The following is a 16,570-nucleotide window of genomic DNA, read 5'->3' as shown; positions in this document are numbered from 1 at the left end:
ATATTTGTTCTCCTAAAAGTTAGTATTGACTTCATTTTATCAATTTTTAACCCTAGTTTTTGGGTTTATATAAAATCATTACATATATATTTTATGTTACATATATATATATAATGTGGTGGCATAAATCAATATCTACTTCAACTCATTGATTTTGATACGCTCAGTCGAGTCTTCCTTGGTTTCGGGGTTTGACAAGGATAAACAGGAATCGCCTAGCGTAGGGGGTAGGGGGGTTTGTCGCGCAAAAACCAAAAGGGGGCATATAGTATAAAGCTGTGTTGAATAAGGATGTGTTATGCACGTGATATAAACATATGCAATGCTTAAGTTATGTCTTTTTATCATTCACTTATATTAATTCATGCAAGAAAAATGTTCCACCTTGTTTTGTTATTTGAGCCTGCACTCTGAGATGTATAGGAAAGGTAGACCAAAAAAGAGAACCCTATGCATATAAAAGAATGCCCGGCATGGTGGGTAACGAGTCGTATGTACTACACCATTAATCAGATGCCAGTATAATTATCTGTGGGTGGAATTATGCAGTTTTGTCCCTGAAATAGGAACCAGATGCCAGTAATAATTCACTAAGTGTTACCCCCACAATTATTGTCCCTGACCCTATCATTAATAATATGCCTTTATATAAACTGGTTGGTGGTCTCTTACTACATTAATATTTGTCCAATAGATGTTAATTGAGTTATTCAAGGAAAATTTTGTGAACAATAATTTGGGGAATATATCATCATGTCTTTGTTGGGTTTTATGAGGTTTTTAGATTATATTGGTTTATGTATACCTTAGTATAAATTACTTGCTTTATGGTTAAATTATGAAGTAGGTGATAATACATTAATGTACTAATCCATTAATGTAATATTATGCATAATATGTACTATACCATAACCAGAAAATAGTTAAATTTAGAATACTGGCTTTGGGAGCCAGTGGTGGGAGTTAAAATCTCCCTTTTCTGGCGCTAGGGAGGATTTTAACCTCCGATCTTCGGATTACAAGACCGATGCTTTGTGGCTAAGCTACTAGGGCAGGCTCATTCTAATGCCTTGTTTTCTAGTCATCCCGCCAGTGGAATTAGGACTAGAAATAATGTAAAGTAAATAATGGATGCAAGTTGTCCAATAATGATAAATGGGTGTTCTACTGGCATGCCCCCAATTCATGTAAGAATAAGCATGTCGGCTACGAGCGTTCAGAAGAGAAATTGGGTAATTGGTCGGAATGTTAGGCCTCGTTGTTTTGAAGTGTGGAGAATAGGCACTACTATTAAGACTAGGATGGAGAATAATAGGGCTAGGACACCACCGAGTTTATTGGGAATTGATCGTAGAATAGCGTAGGCAAATAAGAAATACCACTCTGGCTTGATGTGAGGGGGTGTTACTAGCGGGTTTGCGGGGGTAAAATTGTCTGGGTCTCCTAGGAGATTGGGGGAGAACAACGACAAGGATGTGAGGGCAAGCAGAACTACTGCAAATCCGAGTAGGTCTTTATAAGAGAAGTAGGGGTGGAATGAGACTTTGTCTGCGTCCGAGTTGAGTCCTATGGGGTTGTTTGAGCCTGTTTCATGAAGAAACAGAAGATGGAGGATGGTGGCTGCAGCAATAATAAATGGCAGGAGGAAGTGGAAGGCAAAGAATCGTGTTAATGTCGCATTATCTACTGAGAACCCTCCCCAGATTCATTGAACCAAAGTATTTCCTACATAGGGAACTGCGGATAGAAGATTAGTAATTACTGTAGCCCCTCAGAAGGATATTTGTCCTCATGGGAGGACATAACCTACGAATGCTGTTATTATAACTAAAAGTAGAAGAACAACTCCGATGTTTCAGGTTTCTTTATAGAGGTATGATCCGTAGTATAGTCCTCGCGCAATATGAATATAAATGCAAATAAAGAAGAATGATGCTCCGTTGGCATGGATGTTTCGGATAAGTCATCCATAATTTACATCTCGGCAGATGTGAGCTACGGATGAAAAAGCAGTAGTGATATCAGATGTATAATGTATAGCTAGGAATAGTCCTGTAAGAATTTGAGTAATCAAACACAGCCCTAGTAATGAGCCAAAATTTCATCATACTGAAATGTTGGAGGGGGCTGGTAGGTCAACTAGTGCATCGTTAGCAATTTTAATTAAAGGGTGTGTTTTTCGTAGGCTTGCCATTAGAAGGGTTTTTATAGTTGAATAACAACGGTGGTTCTTCAAGTCACTGGTCTCGGTTAAAATCCGAGTAAAAATTATGACTTATTTAGTGTCTTTACTGTTAATAGCTTTAATTATTGGACTGGTTGCTGTGGCTTCTAATCCTGCACCTTATTTTGCCGCTTTGGGTTTAGTAGTGGCGGCAGGGGTTGGATGCGGTGTGTTAATTAGCCATGGGGGGTCTTTTTTATCATTAGTTCTTTTTTTAATTTACCTGGGGGGAATGCTTGTAGTGTTCGCCTATTCGGCAGCTCTGGCTGCTGAGCCTTTTCCAGAGTCTTGGGGTGACCGTTCTGTGCTTGGATATGTCCTGGTCTATTTAGTTGGCGTGGGTCTAGTAATGGGGGTATTTTATGAGGGATGATATGAAGGTTCTTGGATGGTAATTGACTCTTTTAAGGAACTTTCCATGTTGCGGGGGGATATTAGTGGTGTGGCTATAATATATTCTTCTGGAGGGGGTTTGTTAGTAATTTGTGCGTGGGTGTTGCTTTTAACCCTATTTGTGGTTTTGGAGCTGACTCGAGGGTTAAGCCGGGGCTCTCTTCGGGCAGTTTAAGATATGGCCAATAGAACAGCAATAGTTGTGGATAGAAGGAAGATTATTAGGTAAGTTTTAATCATACCTTGTTGTGAGTCACTTACAGTTTTAGCCATTTTTACTTGGAGGGAGGACATGCCTTTGGGGCCGGCAGCTTCAAACCATGTTTGGTCTACGAGTTGTGTAGCAATAGATTGTCCTAAAAATAGGTTAAGTTTTGGAATTAGTCGGTGGATAATTGCAGGGAAGAAGCCTAACATGTTTGAGAAGTGGTGCACAATAATTTTAGGTATAACTTTAAATTGTTTATTGGTTAGGGCAGTGAGTTCTATAGCAATGAGTAGGCCAATAATGGTTACTAGCAGGGCTGCTAGTTTAAGGGTGAGGGGTATGCTTATGACGGGTGTTTTTGAGGGTAAAAAGTTTGCTGTAATAATTAATCCAGCAACAATACTTCCTCAGGCTAGCCGTTTGATGGGGTTAATAACTGAAGGATTACTTTCATTAATGGGTGATAAAGGCAGGAATCGGGGGGAGCCCATAGTGACAAAGTATACCACACGGAAACTGTAAACTGCGGTAAAGGAGGTGGCGATGAGGGTGAGGGTCAGGGCTCAGGCGTTTAGGTGAGAGGTGTTTAGGGCTTCGATAATGGCGTCTTTTGAGAAAAAGCCGGCTAAGAAAGGGGCGCCCGTTAGTGCTAGACTACCAATTGTTAAACAAGTCGAGGTGAGGGGTATGAGGTTTTGGAGGCCCCCCATTTTTCGGATGTCTTGCTCATCATTCAGGCTGTGAATAATAGACCCCGAGCATAAAAACAGTATTGCTTTAAAAAAGGCGTGTGTACAAATGTGTAGAAATGCTAGTTGAGGTTGATTTAGTCCGATGGTGACTATTATGAGTCCAAGTTGACTTGATGTAGAGAATGCAACAATTTTTTTAATGTCATTTTGGGTGAGAGCACATGCTGCTGTGAATAGGGTTGTAATGGCTCCTAAGCAGAGGCAAGTTGTCAAGGCTAGACTATTATTTTCTATTAGGGGGTGGAGGCGGATGAGTAAAAAGATTCCAGCAACTACCATGGTGCTGGAATGAAGTAGGGCAGATACTGGCGTGGGGCCCTCTATGGCAGAGGGCAATCAGGGATGGAGCCCAAATTGGGCTGATTTCCCGGTTGCAGCCAAGATTAGGCCTAGGAGGGGGAGGGTCATGTCGAAGTTTTTTGACAGAAAGAAGATTTGTTGAATCTCCCATGAGTTGAGGTTTATTGCAAGTCATGCTATAGCTATAATCAGGCCAATATCTCCCACTCGGTTATATAGGACGGCCTGTAAGGCCGCTGTATTAGCGTCTGCTCGCCCGTACCACCAGCCGATAAGGAGGAAAGATATAATACCTACACCTTCTCAGCCAATGAAGAGTTGGAATATGTTGTTTGCGGTAACAAGTAAAATTATAGCCACCAGAAATAAAAGTAAATACTTAAAAAATCGGCTTATGAATGGGTCAGAGTGTATGTATCAGGATGCAAATTCAAGAATGGATCAGGTTACGTATAGGGCAATAGGTGTAAAAATAATGGAGTAGTGGTCAAACTTAAAGCTAATGTTAATATCAAAGGGGGCGGTATTTATTCAGTGTCAGTTTGTAACAATGGTTTCGGCCCCCTGGTCAAGGAAAATTATTAGCGGTAAGAGACTTACTAAAAATGCAGTGCTTACAGCGGTTTTGACATGGGAAACCGCTCATTTTTGGTCTTTGGGTTCGGGGTTAAGGGTAGTAAGAAGGGGGTAAATGAGAATAGCAATAACCAGAATTAGTGAGGAAGATAGGGTTAGGGTTGTTGGGTGCATAGCTTTTACTTGGATTTGCACCAAGAGTTTTTGGTTCCTAAGACCAACGGATGAGCTGTTATCCTTTAAAAGCGCGAGGAAACCACGGAGTTTAACCGTGGATGATAAGGATTAGCAGTACTTAGTGCCTCGGGCTTTCCTCGGTGAGTAAGGGGATTTTAGCCCCTGTCTTTAGAATCACAATCTAATATTTTGTTTAAACTATACTTACTAGTAGCATCAGCCTCATATAAGTTCGGGCTTTGCAATTAGAAGAACGACTGGAACGAGGTGGAGAGCTATTAATAGGTGTTCTCGGGTGTGAAATGGTGGGAGACCCGTAATGTGCATAGGTGTTGGGCCTCGTTGGGTTATTAAAAAGAGGTATAAAGAATAGCCTGCTGTGATTAGCGTGCCGATTCCTGTTAGGAGGATAGTTCAAGGGGATCAGTTAAATAAGGTGGAAATAATGGTTAATTCTCCCATAAGGTTTGGTAGTGGAGGTAGTGCTAAATTGGCCAGATTGGCAATGAATCATCATACTGCAGTTAGTGGGAAGATTATTTGTAGTCCTCGGGCAAGAATTATAGTTCGGCTATGTGTTCGCTCGTAGGCGGTATTAGCCAGACAGAAAAGTGCGGACGATACCAACCCGTGGGCAATTATTAAAATGATTGCCCCTGTAAAGCCTCATGGGGTTTGAATCAGGATCCCTCCTGCAACTAATCCTATGTGACTAACGGATGAGTAGGCAATTAAGGATTTTAGATCAGTTTGCCGAAGACAAATTGAGCCTGTCATAATAATGCCTCAGAGGGCTAAAATAATAAAGGGGTATGCCAGTTCTTTAGAAAGTGGGTCTAGCATAACTATTATCCGCATCATACCATAACCCCCCAGTTTTAGGAGGACCGCAGCAAGAACTATAGACCCTGCCACGGGAGCCTCGACGTGGGCTTTAGGTAGTCAGAGGTGTACACCATAGAGAGGCATTTTTACGAGAAATGCAATTAGACATCCGGCCCATCAGATTTTATGGCCTCAGGAGTCTAAAGTTAGAGGCTGCGAGTATTGCAGGATCAGCATTGAGAGAGTCCCAGTTGAGTGTTGAAGAAGGAGGAGTGCGACTAAGAGCGGCAGTGACCCTGCTAGCGTATAGAATAGAAAGTAGGTTCCTGCATTTAGGCGCTCGGTTTGATTGCCCCATCGGGTAATAATTACTAAGGTGGGGATGAGGGTGGCTTCGAATATAATATAAAATATGATAATTTCTGTGGCGCCGAATGCTATAATTAGGAAGGTCTGTAAAAATACTAGTAGGGTAATATAGAGTCGTTGGCGGTTAATGGGTTCAGGGGCGATGTGATTCTGGCTAGCTAAAATTATTAGGGGGAGGAGTCAGCATGTGAGAACTAGCAAGGGGGTAGATAGTGGGTCTGTGGCCAGATAGAGACTTGAGGTAGACCATCCTGTTTCAGATGACCAACACAGTCATAATATGCTGGTCAGGGCAATTAATAGGCTGTGGGCAGTTGCTGATGTTCATAGTCATTTGGCTGATGATAGTCAGACTGTTGGAAATAGCATGATTGTGGGGAATAATACTTTTAGCATTGTAGAAGGTTAAGGTTTTGGAGGCGGTCGGTTCCATGGGTTCGGGCTGTGGCAACAAGTAGGGCCAGGCCTGCACTGGCTTCACAGGCGGAAAATGCTAGAAGAAGTATAGGTGCTGCGGAGAATCCAGTTATTTCAAATTGTAGGGCCCAGAGGGCAAGTGCAATAAATAGTGACAGTATCATTCCCTCTAGGCAGAGCAGGGCTGATAAAAGGTGGGTGCGGTGGAATGTGAGGCCCATAAGCCCTAGGACAAAGGCGGAGCTAAAGCTGAAGTGTACGGGTGTCATAAGGGGGTCGTGGAATTGAACCACGGTCTTCTGAGCCGAAATCAGAGGTCTTGCTTTGGACTAACACCCTTATTCTGCTCATTCAAGGCCCCCCTGAGCCCACTCGTATACTAAGCCTAATGTTAGAAGAATAAGGACAGCTGATGCTCATAGAAGGGTTCCGGCGGGGTTGAGAAGTTGGTCTCCTCAGGGTAGGGGGAGTAAAAGGGCAATTTCTAAATCAAAGAGAAGAAACAGGATGGCAACTAGAAAAAATCGAATAGAAAAAGGTAAACGAGCAGACCCAAGGGGGTCAAATCCGCACTCATAGGGTGAAAGTTTTTCTGCGTCCGGGTTTATTTGGGGTAGTCAAAAGGATACAATAGCTAGGACTAGGGATAAAGTTATTGTAATGGCTAAAATAGCAATAATTAAGTTCATTATCTTTCCTTGGGGTTTAACCAAGACTGGGTGATTGGAAGTCACTCGTACTGACTTTAGATACTAGAAAGATATGAGCCTCATCAGTAGATTGATACGTAAAGGAATAGTCATACTACGTCGACAAAGTGTCAGTATCAGGCAGCGGCTTCAAAGCCGAAGTGATGTTCAGATGTAAAGTGGTATTGGATTTGGCGTAGAAAACAAACGGCTAAAAAGGAGGACCCAATAATTACATGAAGTCCATGAAAGCCTGTAGCTACGAAGAATGTGGATCCGTACACACCGTCTGCAATGGTAAAGGGGGCTTCATAATATTCTATTGCTTGTAGGGCTGTAAAGTAAAGGCCTAGAAGAATGGTTAGTGCTAAAGACTGAATAGCCTGTTTACGTTCTCCCTCCATGAGGCTGTGGTGTGCTCATGTGACTGTTACTCCGGATGCTAGAAGGACGGCTGTGTTGAGTAGGGGGACTTCAAAGGGGTCTAGGGGTGTGATTCCTGTGGGTGGTCAGCACCCTCCTAGTTCTGGGGTAGGTGCTAGACTTGAGTGGTAGAAGGCTCAGAAAAAGCCCAAGAAGAAGAATACTTCTGATGTAATGAAAAGAATTATACCATAGCGTAGGCCCTTTTGGACTGGTGGGGTGTGGTGGCCTTGGAAGGTCCCCTCTCGAATAATATCTCGTCATCATTGATACATGGTGAGGAGAAGAAGAATTAATCCGAGGGTTATTAGTGTAGTAGAATGGAAGTGGAATCAGATTGCAAGGCCGGAGGTCATTAATAGGGCTCCGATTGCGCCGGTTAGTGGTCATGGGCTTGGATCAACCATATGATACGCATGTGCTTGGTGGGCCATTAAACGTTCTCTTGGAGATATAGACTTAGGAGAAGGACAAATACGTATGCCTGAATCATAGCTACGGCTACTTCTAGAAGGGTTAATAGAAATAAAACGGTGGCGGTTAAAATAGCTACTGTGGGCATTATTGGGAGAAGAACAAATACGGCGGTGGCGATTAGTTGAATTAATAGATGCCCAGCGGTTAGATTAGCTGTGAGTCGGACACCCAGGGCTAGGGGGCGAATAAATAGGCTAATTGTTTCAATGATAATTAATACGGGAATCAGGGGGATAGGGGTTCCTTCTGGGAGGAGGTGACCTAGTGCAACTGTTGGTTGATTACGTATACCAATAATAACTGTGGCGAGTCATAGTGGAACTGCAAATCCTATATTTAGGGATAGTTGTGTTGTAGGGGTAAAAGTATAAGGTAAGAGTCCGAGCATATTGATTGTGATTAAAAAAATTATAAGAGAGGCAAATAATAGGGCCCATTTGTGCCCGCCTGGGTTCAGAGGTAATATAAGTTGATTCGTGAAGCGATTAATTAGTCAGCCTTGAATAGTAATTAGGCGGTTATTAATTCATCGAGTTGAAGGGGTTGGGTACATTACTCAGGGAAGTGCAATTGCAATGGCAATTAGCGGAATTCCTAGGTATGAGGGGCTTGCAAATTGATCAAAGAAGCTTATTGCCATGGTCAGTCTCAGGGTTGGGCTTTGTGTTCTTCTGTACCAAATGGGGTTGGCTCATTTGGGGAAACATGGTTTAGAACTTTTGTGGGGATGAGGGTTAAAAAAATTAATCATGAAAATAATAAAATAGCAAATCATGGGGCGGGGTTAAGTTGTGGCATTTCATCAGGGGTGGTTGGGAGGCACCAATCTTTGGCTTAAAAGGCCAACGCTGTAGCCCAAATTTAGCTTCCTGATGAGGCGTCTTCTAGTATAAGCGAGGATCAGTGTTCAAAGTGCTCAAGTGGAACAGCCTCTACAACAATGGGTATGAAGCTGTGATTAGCTCCACAGATTTCGGAACATTGTCCATAAAATACTCCAGGGCGGGAGGCAATGAAGGCAGTTTGGTTTAGGCGCCCAGGAACACCGTCTAGTTTAATCCCAAGAGATGGAACAGCTCAGGAGTGGAGCACATCTTCAGCAGAGATTAGGACACGGATGGGGGATTCCATTGGAACTACTATTCGATGGTCTGTCTCAAGAAGCCGGAATTGTCCAGGGGTGAGGTCTTGAGTTGGAATCATATATGAATCAAAGCCTAGGTCTTCATAGTCAGTATATTCATAGCTTCAATATCATTGGTGACCTATAGCTTTGATGGTTAAATGGGGATCATTAATCTCGTCTATAAGATACAGAATTCGAAGTGAGGGTAGGGCAATTAAAACAAGAATTACAGCTGGTAAAACAGTTCATACAATTTCAATTTCTTGGGAGTCTAAGATATATTTATTAGTTAACTTTGTGGAGACTATGGCAACAATAATGTATAGTACGAGGGTGCTAATTAAAAATACAATTATTAGTGCGTGATCATGGAAGTGAAGAAGCTCTTCTATAACGGGTGATGCCGCGTCTTGGAATCCTAGTTGTGTGGGATGTGCCATTAAGCTCAGGGCTTAAGACATGCAGGAATTTAACCTACAATTTCACCTTGACAAAGTGATGTAATTTCAAGTTTACTAATGTCTTAAGGAAGTGGCAGAATGGTTATGCGGCTGGCTTGAAACCAGCACAAGGGGGTTCAACTCCTCCCTTCCTCGGTTAATTTGATTGAACTTGAACAAATGCTGGCTCCTCAAATGTGTGATAGGGGGGAGGGCATCCATGGAGTCACTCGGCATTTGTTGCGGTTAGTTCTACGGATAGGACTTCCCGTTTAGCGGCGAAGGCTTCTCATAAGATAAATAGGAACATGATTACAGCTACTAGTGAAATTATAGATCCAATAGATGAGACTGTGTTTCACAGTGTATAGGCATCTGGGTAGTCTGAGTACCGTCGGGGCATACCTGCAAGGCCAAGGAAGTGCTGTGGGAAGAAGGTGAGGTTGACACCTAAAAACATAACCCCAAAGTGGATTTTAGTTCATGTGCTATGTAGAGTATAACCTGTAAATAGTGGGAATCAGTGTACAAAGCCGGCTATAATAGCAAAGACTGCACCCATTGAGAGTACATAGTGGAAGTGAGCAACTACATAATATGTGTCGTGGAGAACAATGTCGATGGATGAGTTAGCTAGAACAATCCCGGTAAGTCCACCCACTGTGAATAGGAAGATAAATCCTAGCGCTCAGAGTATTGGGGTCTCTCATTTAATTGAGCCCCCGTGAAGGGTGGCCAGTCAGCTAAAGACTTTTACACCTGTAGGAATAGCAATAATTATTGTAGCAGATGTGAAGTATGCGCGGGTGTCAACATCTATCCCGACCGTAAACATATGGTGGGCTCAGACAATGAAGCCTAAGAGGCCAATGGCCATCATAGCTCAGACTATTCCCATGTAGCCGAAAGGTTCTTTTTTACCAGCGTAGTAGGCTACAACATGTGAGATAATCCCGAATCCTGGTAAAATTAAAATGTATACTTCTGGGTGGCCAAAGAATCAGAATAAGTGCTGGTATAGGATTGGGTCTCCTCCTCCTGCCGGGTCAAAGAATGTTGTATTTAGGTTTCGGTCTGTTAAAAGCATAGTAATCCCAGCAGCTAAGACAGGCAGGGACAAAAGGAGAAGAACGGCGGTTACAAGGACTGCTCAGACAAATAAGGGTGTTTGATATTGTGAAATGGCTGGGGGTTTCATATTAATTGTTGTGGTAATAAAATTAATTGCTCCCAGAATTGAAGATACACCTGCTAGGTGAAGAGAAAAGATGGTAAGGTCAACGGATGCACCTGCATGGGCGAGATTACCTGCCAGCGGCGGGTAAACTGTTCATCCTGTTCCAGCCCCGGCTTCAACACCAGAGGAGGCTAGTAATAGTAGAAATGAGGGTGGCAGGAGTCAAAAGCTTATATTGTTTATTCGTGGAAACGCTATATCTGGGGCCCCAATCATTAGTGGAATTAGTCAATTTCCAAAGCCACCGATGAGAATTGGCATTACTATAAAGAAAATCATGACAAAGGCATGTGCGGTAACAATAACATTATAAATTTGGTCGTCCCCCAGGAGAGATCCAGGTTGGCTGAGCTCAGCACGAATCAAAAGGCTGAGAGCCGTTCCGACCATTCCGGCTCAGGCACCAAATACAAGGTAGAGGGTGCCAATATCTTTGTGGTTAGTAGAGAAGAATCAGCGTGTGATTGCCACAGGTAGGATGGCCGAAGTCAGGTGGCGGGTTGTAGCCCCGTAGATAGAGGTTTAAGTCCTCTTCCTACCAAGCCCCGTGGTGTATAACATATTGGATTGCAAATCCAAAGACGCAGATTGACGTCTGCCGGGGCTTTCCCGCCTTACTCACCCAACGGCGGGAAAGTAGATGAATGCCCGCTGGTTTGGGCGCTTAGCTGTTAACTAAGAGTTTGTAGGATCGAGGCCTTCTCATCTAGGAAGGCTTTAGCTTAATTAAAGTGTCTGGCTTGCATTCAGAAGATGTGGGATAAAGTCCCGCAAGTCTTAACCAAAGGCTAGGAGATTTTAACTCCTACTTAGGGCTTTGAAGGCCCTTTGGTCTTAATTATCCTAAGCCTTTAGGTAACCAGTGCCAGGATGGCTGGGGTAATTGGGAGGAGTCCTAAGGCAATTGATGAGGTTAGGGCTAGAGTAAGAGTTGATTGGGTGTTGGGGGTTCGTCATGGTAAGGTTGAGTTGGTTGTGGTGGGTGAAATTGTTAGGGCTATTGCATAACATAGTCGTAGATAAAAATATAGGCTTAATAGGGCTGCTAGGGCCATAATTGTTGCTGTGAGGGGAAGTTCTTGTTTTGTTAATTCTTGAAGAATAAGCCATTTGGGTATAAACCCAGTTAGTGGGGGGAGTCCTCCTAGGGAGAGTATTGCTAGGGTTGTAATTACCATGAGGGTTGGGTTTTTTGTTCATGTTACTGAGAGTGTGTTAATTTTTGTGGCTTGTGACACTTTGAATGAGAGGAATGCTGTGGTTGTTATAAAAATGTAGGTTCCTAGGGCTAGGAGGGTTAATTGGGGGGCAAATTGTAGAACAATTAATATTCAACCCATGTGAGCAATAGAAGAATATGCAAGGATTTTTCGTAATTGGGTCTGGTTTAGGCCACCTCACCCCCCCACAAGGGTTGATAAGAGGCCCAAGGATGAGAGGAGGTAGGGGTCAATCGTTGGGGCAACTTGAATAATTAGTGCAAACGGGGCTAGTTTTTGTCACGTGGATAAAATTAGTCCTGTTAGTAGGTCTAGTCCTTGAAGGACTTCTGGAAGTCAAAAGTGTACGGGGGCCAGGCCAATTTTTAGGGCTAATGCTGCAATAACTAGTGTTGATGCTAGTGGGTGGGATAGGCTATTAATGTCTCATTCTCCCACTAATCATGCGTTTGTTGTAGCTGCAAATAGAATTATTGCTGCGGCTGTTGCTTGGGTAAGAAAATACTTAGTTGTAGCCTCAACTGCTCGTGGGTGATGTTGCTGCGCTATGAGAGGGATAATAGCTAAGGTATTAATTTCTAATCCTATTCAGGCTAGTAGTCAGTGGGAGCTTGCGAAGGTTAGTGTGGTTCCTAATCCCAGGCTGGACAATAAAATAACTAATACATAAGGGTTCATTGATAGGGGAGGGATTTTAACCGTCATGTTCGGGGTATGGGCCCGAAAGCTTAATTAGCTGACCTTATCATAGAAAGTGGTGTAGAGGAAGCACCAGGAGTTTTGATCTCCTGAGTATGGGTTCGATTCCCTTCTTTCTAGGAACTGGAGGGGCTTTAACCCTCATAAGCCACTCTATCAAAGTGGTCCTTAGACGTTCAGGCACGGTTCCTGTTGTTATAGTTGGGGGGGGAGTCCTGCAAATGCAATGGGGAGGGCTGTGTGTCAAAGAACTAGGGCTAGGGTTAGTGGTAGAAAATTTTTTCACACTAGATGCATAAGTTGGTCATAGCGGAATCGAGGGTAGGAGGCACGAATTCATAAGAAGACTAGGGAAAGAAGTGCGGCTTTAGTCATTAAATTAAATGTTGTTAGTTCAGGTAAGGTTGGAATATGTGAGGCGCCCAGGAAAAGAACTGCAGATAGGGTATTCATTAATAAAATATTGGCATATTCAGCTAGGAAAAAAAGGGCAAAGGGTCCGCCTGCATATTCTACGTTAAATCCGGAGACTAACTCAGACTCACCTTCAGTTAGATCAAAAGGTGCACGGTTTGTTTCTGCCAGCGTTGAAATATACCACATTGCAGCTAGGGGTCAGGCCGGAATTAGAAGTCAAATACCCTCTTGTGTTGTATTAAATATTTGGAGTGTATAACCGCCGGAAAAAATAATTACTGCTAGAAGAATAAGTCCTAGGCTCACTTCATACGAGATTGTTTGAGCCACGGCTCGTAGGGCACCAATTAGGGCATATTTTGAATTTGAGGCTCAACCAGATCCTAGAATCGAATACACGGCAAGGCTTGACAAGGCGAGAATAAATAGTACTCCTAGATTTAAGTCTGTTACTGGGTGTGGTATAGGAATGGGGGCTCATAGGGTTATGGCTAGTGTTAGGGCAAGTATGGGGGTGGCTAGAAATAGAAATGGGGATGATGTAGATGGGCGGATTGGCTCTTTAATAAATAGTTTAACTCCATCTGCAATGGGTTGAAGAAGGCCATAGGGTCCAACAATATTTGGGCCTTTACGGAGTTGCATATAGCCTAGGACTTTTCGCTCAATTAATGTGAGGAATGCTACTGCTAGGAGGACTGGGACGATATATGCGAGGGGGTTAACTAGGTAAATTAGTAAAGTGTTTAACATAAACTAAGAAGAGGATTTGAACCTCTGGTTGAAAGGGCTTAGGCCTTTTGCAATTACCATGCTCTGCCATCTTAGTGTGGCATTATCTTTGCTCAGGTTGTGGGTCCTCCATTTATTTAATTAAGTTGTCTTCATTAATTAGGGGTGAGGCGTACCTTTGGTATGGGCCTCCTTTTTCCGGTCCTTTCGTACTAGGAAAAGTGACGTTACAGATAGAAACTGACCTGGATTACTCCGGTCTGAACTCAGATCACGTAGGACTTTAATCGTTGAACAAACGAACCCTTAATAGCGGCTGCACCATTAGGATGTCCTGATCCAACATCGAGGTCGTAAACCCCCTCGTCGATATGGACTCTGGGAGAGGATTGCGCTGTTATCCCTAGGGTAACTTGGTCCGTTGATCGGCCCTTGGGCCGGATCATTATTGGTCAGATTTTCTGCTACTTAGAAATGTCTTTCTTGGTTTTAGGCTTAGTCGGCCCAGTCCACTCGGAGGATATTTTTTTCTCCGTGGTCGCCCCAACCGAAGGTAAAGCGCCATTTTCCGCTAGGTTTAATGCTTATTTTGTAAGTTGCTTAACGCGGTTGGGCTTGAACCTTAAGCTCCAAAGGGTCTTCTCGTCTTGTAGATGTATGCCCGCTTCTGCACGGGCAGATCAATTTCACTGACTTGAAAGGGGAGACAGCTAAGCCCTCGTTTGGCCATTCATACAGGTCTTCATTTAAAAGACAAGTGATTGCGCTACCTTTGCACGGTCAAAATACCGCGGCCGTTGAACTTGTGGTCACTGGGCAGGCTGGACCTCCTATACCTTGAGTTTTGCAGGAGGCGATGTTTTTGGTAAACAGGCGAGGCTTGGGTTTGCCGAGTTCCTTCCCTTTCTTTTAGTCTTTCCCTGTGGCACTCCAGTGTGGGTTTAACGATTACAAATTGTAGAATTTTCTTGCATTTTGTTTTAATTACATTTCCCTCTTATATTGGGCTCGTTAATTGCCAGTGGTTTATCCGGGCTGGCTTACACTTGTGCTAGGAGAGAGTTGTCTATCTCTTGTTACTCATTTTAGCATGATCTCTTCCATGAAGTCATGGAGCGGCCTAATATATGTAGGGGAATGGGATGTTTTATTGAAATAATAAATTTCTTATCATCTGAGCTTTAACGCTTTCTGCACAGGTGGCTGCTTTTAGGCCCACTGAAACAATAATTTTTAAAATTATAATCCCTATCCTCCTGATAAAGTTGTATCCTTGGTTAAAGGGGCTGTACCCCCTTTAACTAACTCTTGTGATTCTCTTAGTTTCTATAGTAGATTTTACTTATTTGATAAAAGGGGGCACAAGGCTGAACTTCTATTCATTTCTTAGGCAACCAGCTATCACCAAGTTCGGTAGGTCTGTCACCTCTACCCGGGGCTCTTCCCACTCTTTTGCCACAGAGACGGGTTGGCCCTATTAAGGCTGTCCCGGGGTAGCTCACTTGGTTTCGGGGTTACAAACTAAAGGTCTCTTTGCTTGTTGGGTTCTTGCTAAAGCATGATGCAAAAGGTACGAGTATTAGTCTCTGCTTTTTTACGCTTACATGACTTATTTCATTGCTCTTTCAGCTTTCCCTTGCGGTACTTTATCTATTGCTTATGGAACCTTTTTCGTCTCCCGTACTTAGGTGGAAAAATGGTTTGGTTTATAAATTTAGGTTTTGTGATGTTATTTATGTTGTTAATTTAGTATAATGTTTAGCTAGCTGGTTAGCTCAGGGTGATCCAACTTGCATGGATGTCTTCTCGGTGTAAGGGAGATGCTTAACTATCTCAGCCACGCCCTGATTTGATCCAAGTGCACCTTCCGGTACACTTACCATGTTACGACTTGCCTCCCCTTGTTTGTGCTTTTATGTTAGTGACATATGTCGCTATCTGCGGGGAGAGTGACGGGCGGTGTGTACGCGCCTCAGAGCCGGGTTCAAAAGGACACTCTATTTCCTTTTTACTACTAAATCCTCCTTCGAGCACTAAGTTTTCATAGTGTTGTCCGTGATATTCTTTATTAAAGAAAATGTAGCCCATTTCTTCCCACTTCGTTCGCTACACCTCGACCTGACGTTTTGGAGTTTTTCCACTTTGCTTACTATTTATCCTTCACAGGGTAAGCTGACGACGGCGGTATATAGGCGGGGATGGCCAGAAGTGGTGAGGTTTAACGGGGGTTATCGGTTCTAGAACAGGCTCCTCTAGGGGGGTCTAAGGCACCGCCAAGTCCTTTGGGTTTTAAGCTAGTGCTCGTAGTACCCTGGCGGACGTTTATTGTGATAAAACGTCTAGGTTTACGGCTGAGCATAGTGGGGTATCTAATCCCAGTTTGTTTCTCAGTTTTCGTGGGGTCAGGTGGGCTAATATTAAAGTTACTTTCGTATATGAGCTTCAGATGTTCAGGGGCGTATGACGGCCAAGAAGTCTTTTGACTTTATTTTAGTTAAACCTTAACCACCCTTTACGCCGTGTTCATCAACTGGGGCCTCTCGTATAACCGCGGTGGCTGGCACGAGTTTTACCGGCCCTCTTATCTCTAACTAAGTCAAGTTTTCACTTATGGCTTAATATTTATCACTGCTGAGTTCCCTTGGGGGTGTGGCGTGGCAAGGCGTCTTGGGCTAAAATTTGTGCCTGATGCCTGCTCCTCGTCCCCGGGCGGGGGATTGAGGGCATTCTCACGGGTCTGCGGAGACTTGCATGTGTAATTTGAGTTAAAGCCGATGATAAAGTCAGGACCAAGCCTTTGTGCAAGCGGAGCTTTCTAGGGCTCATCTTAGCATCTTCAGTGCTATGCTTTATTTTAAGCTACGCGAGC

General features: G+C 43.4%; 13 protein-coding genes across 13 annotated transcripts, besides 25 other annotated features; 1 reads left to right on the top strand and 12 right to left on the bottom strand. All coding sequences in view use genetic code 2, as the record gives it.

The window, feature by feature from the left end:
- Positions 1-913: a sequence feature (control region).
- Positions 914-983, top strand: a tRNA (tRNA-Pro).
- Positions 982-1,053, bottom strand: a tRNA (tRNA-Thr).
- Positions 1,054-2,194, bottom strand: CYTB (cytochrome b). The gene has a single exon. A coding segment is annotated over exon 1 (1,141 nt).
- A 7-nt stretch (positions 2,195-2,201) lies between these two features.
- Positions 2,202-2,270, top strand: a tRNA (tRNA-Glu).
- Positions 2,271-2,792, top strand: ND6 (NADH dehydrogenase subunit 6). Its single transcript has one exon. It carries the CDS (start codon positions 2,271-2,273, stop codon positions 2,790-2,792), a length of 522 nt encoding a protein of 173 aa, YP_009020307.1.
- Positions 2,789-4,627, bottom strand: ND5 (NADH dehydrogenase subunit 5). The gene has a single exon. It carries the CDS (start codon positions 4,625-4,627, stop codon positions 2,789-2,791), a length of 1,839 nt encoding a protein of 612 aa, YP_009020306.1.
- Positions 4,628-4,700, bottom strand: a tRNA (tRNA-Leu).
- A 1-nt stretch (position 4,701) lies between these two features.
- Positions 4,702-4,769, bottom strand: a tRNA (tRNA-Ser).
- Positions 4,770-4,838, bottom strand: a tRNA (tRNA-His).
- ND4 (NADH dehydrogenase subunit 4) lies at positions 4,838-6,220 on the bottom strand. The gene has a single exon. It carries the CDS (start codon positions 6,218-6,220, stop codon positions 4,838-4,840), a length of 1,383 nt encoding a protein of 460 aa, YP_009020305.1.
- ND4L (NADH dehydrogenase subunit 4L) lies at positions 6,214-6,510 on the bottom strand. The gene has a single exon. The coding sequence runs from the start codon at positions 6,508-6,510 to the stop codon at positions 6,214-6,216; it is 297 nt and encodes a 98-aa protein (YP_009020304.1).
- Positions 6,511-6,580, bottom strand: a tRNA (tRNA-Arg).
- Positions 6,580-6,930, bottom strand: ND3 (NADH dehydrogenase subunit 3). Its single transcript has one exon. It carries the CDS (start codon positions 6,928-6,930, stop codon positions 6,580-6,582), a length of 351 nt encoding a protein of 116 aa, YP_009020303.1.
- Positions 6,931-7,003, bottom strand: a tRNA (tRNA-Gly).
- On the bottom strand, positions 7,004-7,787 carry COX3 (cytochrome c oxidase subunit III). The gene has a single exon. A coding segment is annotated over exon 1 (784 nt).
- Positions 7,787-8,470, bottom strand: ATP6 (ATP synthase F0 subunit 6). The gene has a single exon. It carries the CDS (start codon positions 8,468-8,470, stop codon positions 7,787-7,789), a length of 684 nt encoding a protein of 227 aa, YP_009020301.1.
- Positions 8,461-8,628, bottom strand: ATP8 (ATP synthase F0 subunit 8). The gene has a single exon. It carries the CDS (start codon positions 8,626-8,628, stop codon positions 8,461-8,463), a length of 168 nt encoding a protein of 55 aa, YP_009020300.1.
- Position 8,629: 1 nt separating this feature from the next.
- Positions 8,630-8,705, bottom strand: a tRNA (tRNA-Lys).
- On the bottom strand, positions 8,706-9,396 carry COX2 (cytochrome c oxidase subunit II). Its single transcript has one exon. A coding segment is annotated over exon 1 (691 nt).
- A 13-nt stretch (positions 9,397-9,409) lies between these two features.
- Positions 9,410-9,481, bottom strand: a tRNA (tRNA-Asp).
- Positions 9,482-9,552, top strand: a tRNA (tRNA-Ser).
- Position 9,553: 1 nt separating this feature from the next.
- Positions 9,554-11,104, bottom strand: COX1 (cytochrome c oxidase subunit I). The gene has a single exon. It carries the CDS (start codon positions 11,102-11,104, stop codon positions 9,554-9,556), a length of 1,551 nt encoding a protein of 516 aa, YP_009020298.1.
- A 1-nt stretch (position 11,105) lies between these two features.
- Positions 11,106-11,174, top strand: a tRNA (tRNA-Tyr).
- Positions 11,175-11,240, top strand: a tRNA (tRNA-Cys).
- Positions 11,241-11,270: 30 nt separating this feature from the next.
- Positions 11,271-11,343, top strand: a tRNA (tRNA-Asn).
- A 1-nt stretch (position 11,344) lies between these two features.
- Positions 11,345-11,413, top strand: a tRNA (tRNA-Ala).
- A 2-nt stretch (positions 11,414-11,415) lies between these two features.
- Positions 11,416-11,486, bottom strand: a tRNA (tRNA-Trp).
- ND2 (NADH dehydrogenase subunit 2) lies at positions 11,485-12,531 on the bottom strand. The gene has a single exon. The coding sequence runs from the start codon at positions 12,529-12,531 to the stop codon at positions 11,485-11,487; it is 1,047 nt and encodes a 348-aa protein (YP_009020297.1).
- Positions 12,532-12,600, bottom strand: a tRNA (tRNA-Met).
- Position 12,601: 1 nt separating this feature from the next.
- Positions 12,602-12,672, top strand: a tRNA (tRNA-Gln).
- Positions 12,671-12,742, bottom strand: a tRNA (tRNA-Ile).
- A 5-nt stretch (positions 12,743-12,747) lies between these two features.
- On the bottom strand, positions 12,748-13,722 carry ND1 (NADH dehydrogenase subunit 1). The gene has a single exon. It carries the CDS (start codon positions 13,720-13,722, stop codon positions 12,748-12,750), a length of 975 nt encoding a protein of 324 aa, YP_009020296.1.
- A 1-nt stretch (position 13,723) lies between these two features.
- Positions 13,724-13,798, bottom strand: a tRNA (tRNA-Leu).
- Positions 13,799-15,476, bottom strand: an rRNA (16S ribosomal RNA).
- Positions 15,477-15,548, bottom strand: a tRNA (tRNA-Val).
- Positions 15,549-16,501, bottom strand: an rRNA (12S ribosomal RNA).
- Positions 16,502-16,570, bottom strand: a tRNA (tRNA-Phe).

Source organism: Paramisgurnus dabryanus, mitochondrion (genome assembly GCF_030506205.2).
Source record: "Paramisgurnus dabryanus mitochondrion, complete genome".
NCBI lineage: Eukaryota > Metazoa > Chordata > Actinopteri > Cypriniformes > Cobitidae > Paramisgurnus > Paramisgurnus dabryanus.
Note: the sequence above shows the minus strand (reverse complement) of the source record. Positions and strands in the feature narration are given on the sequence as shown.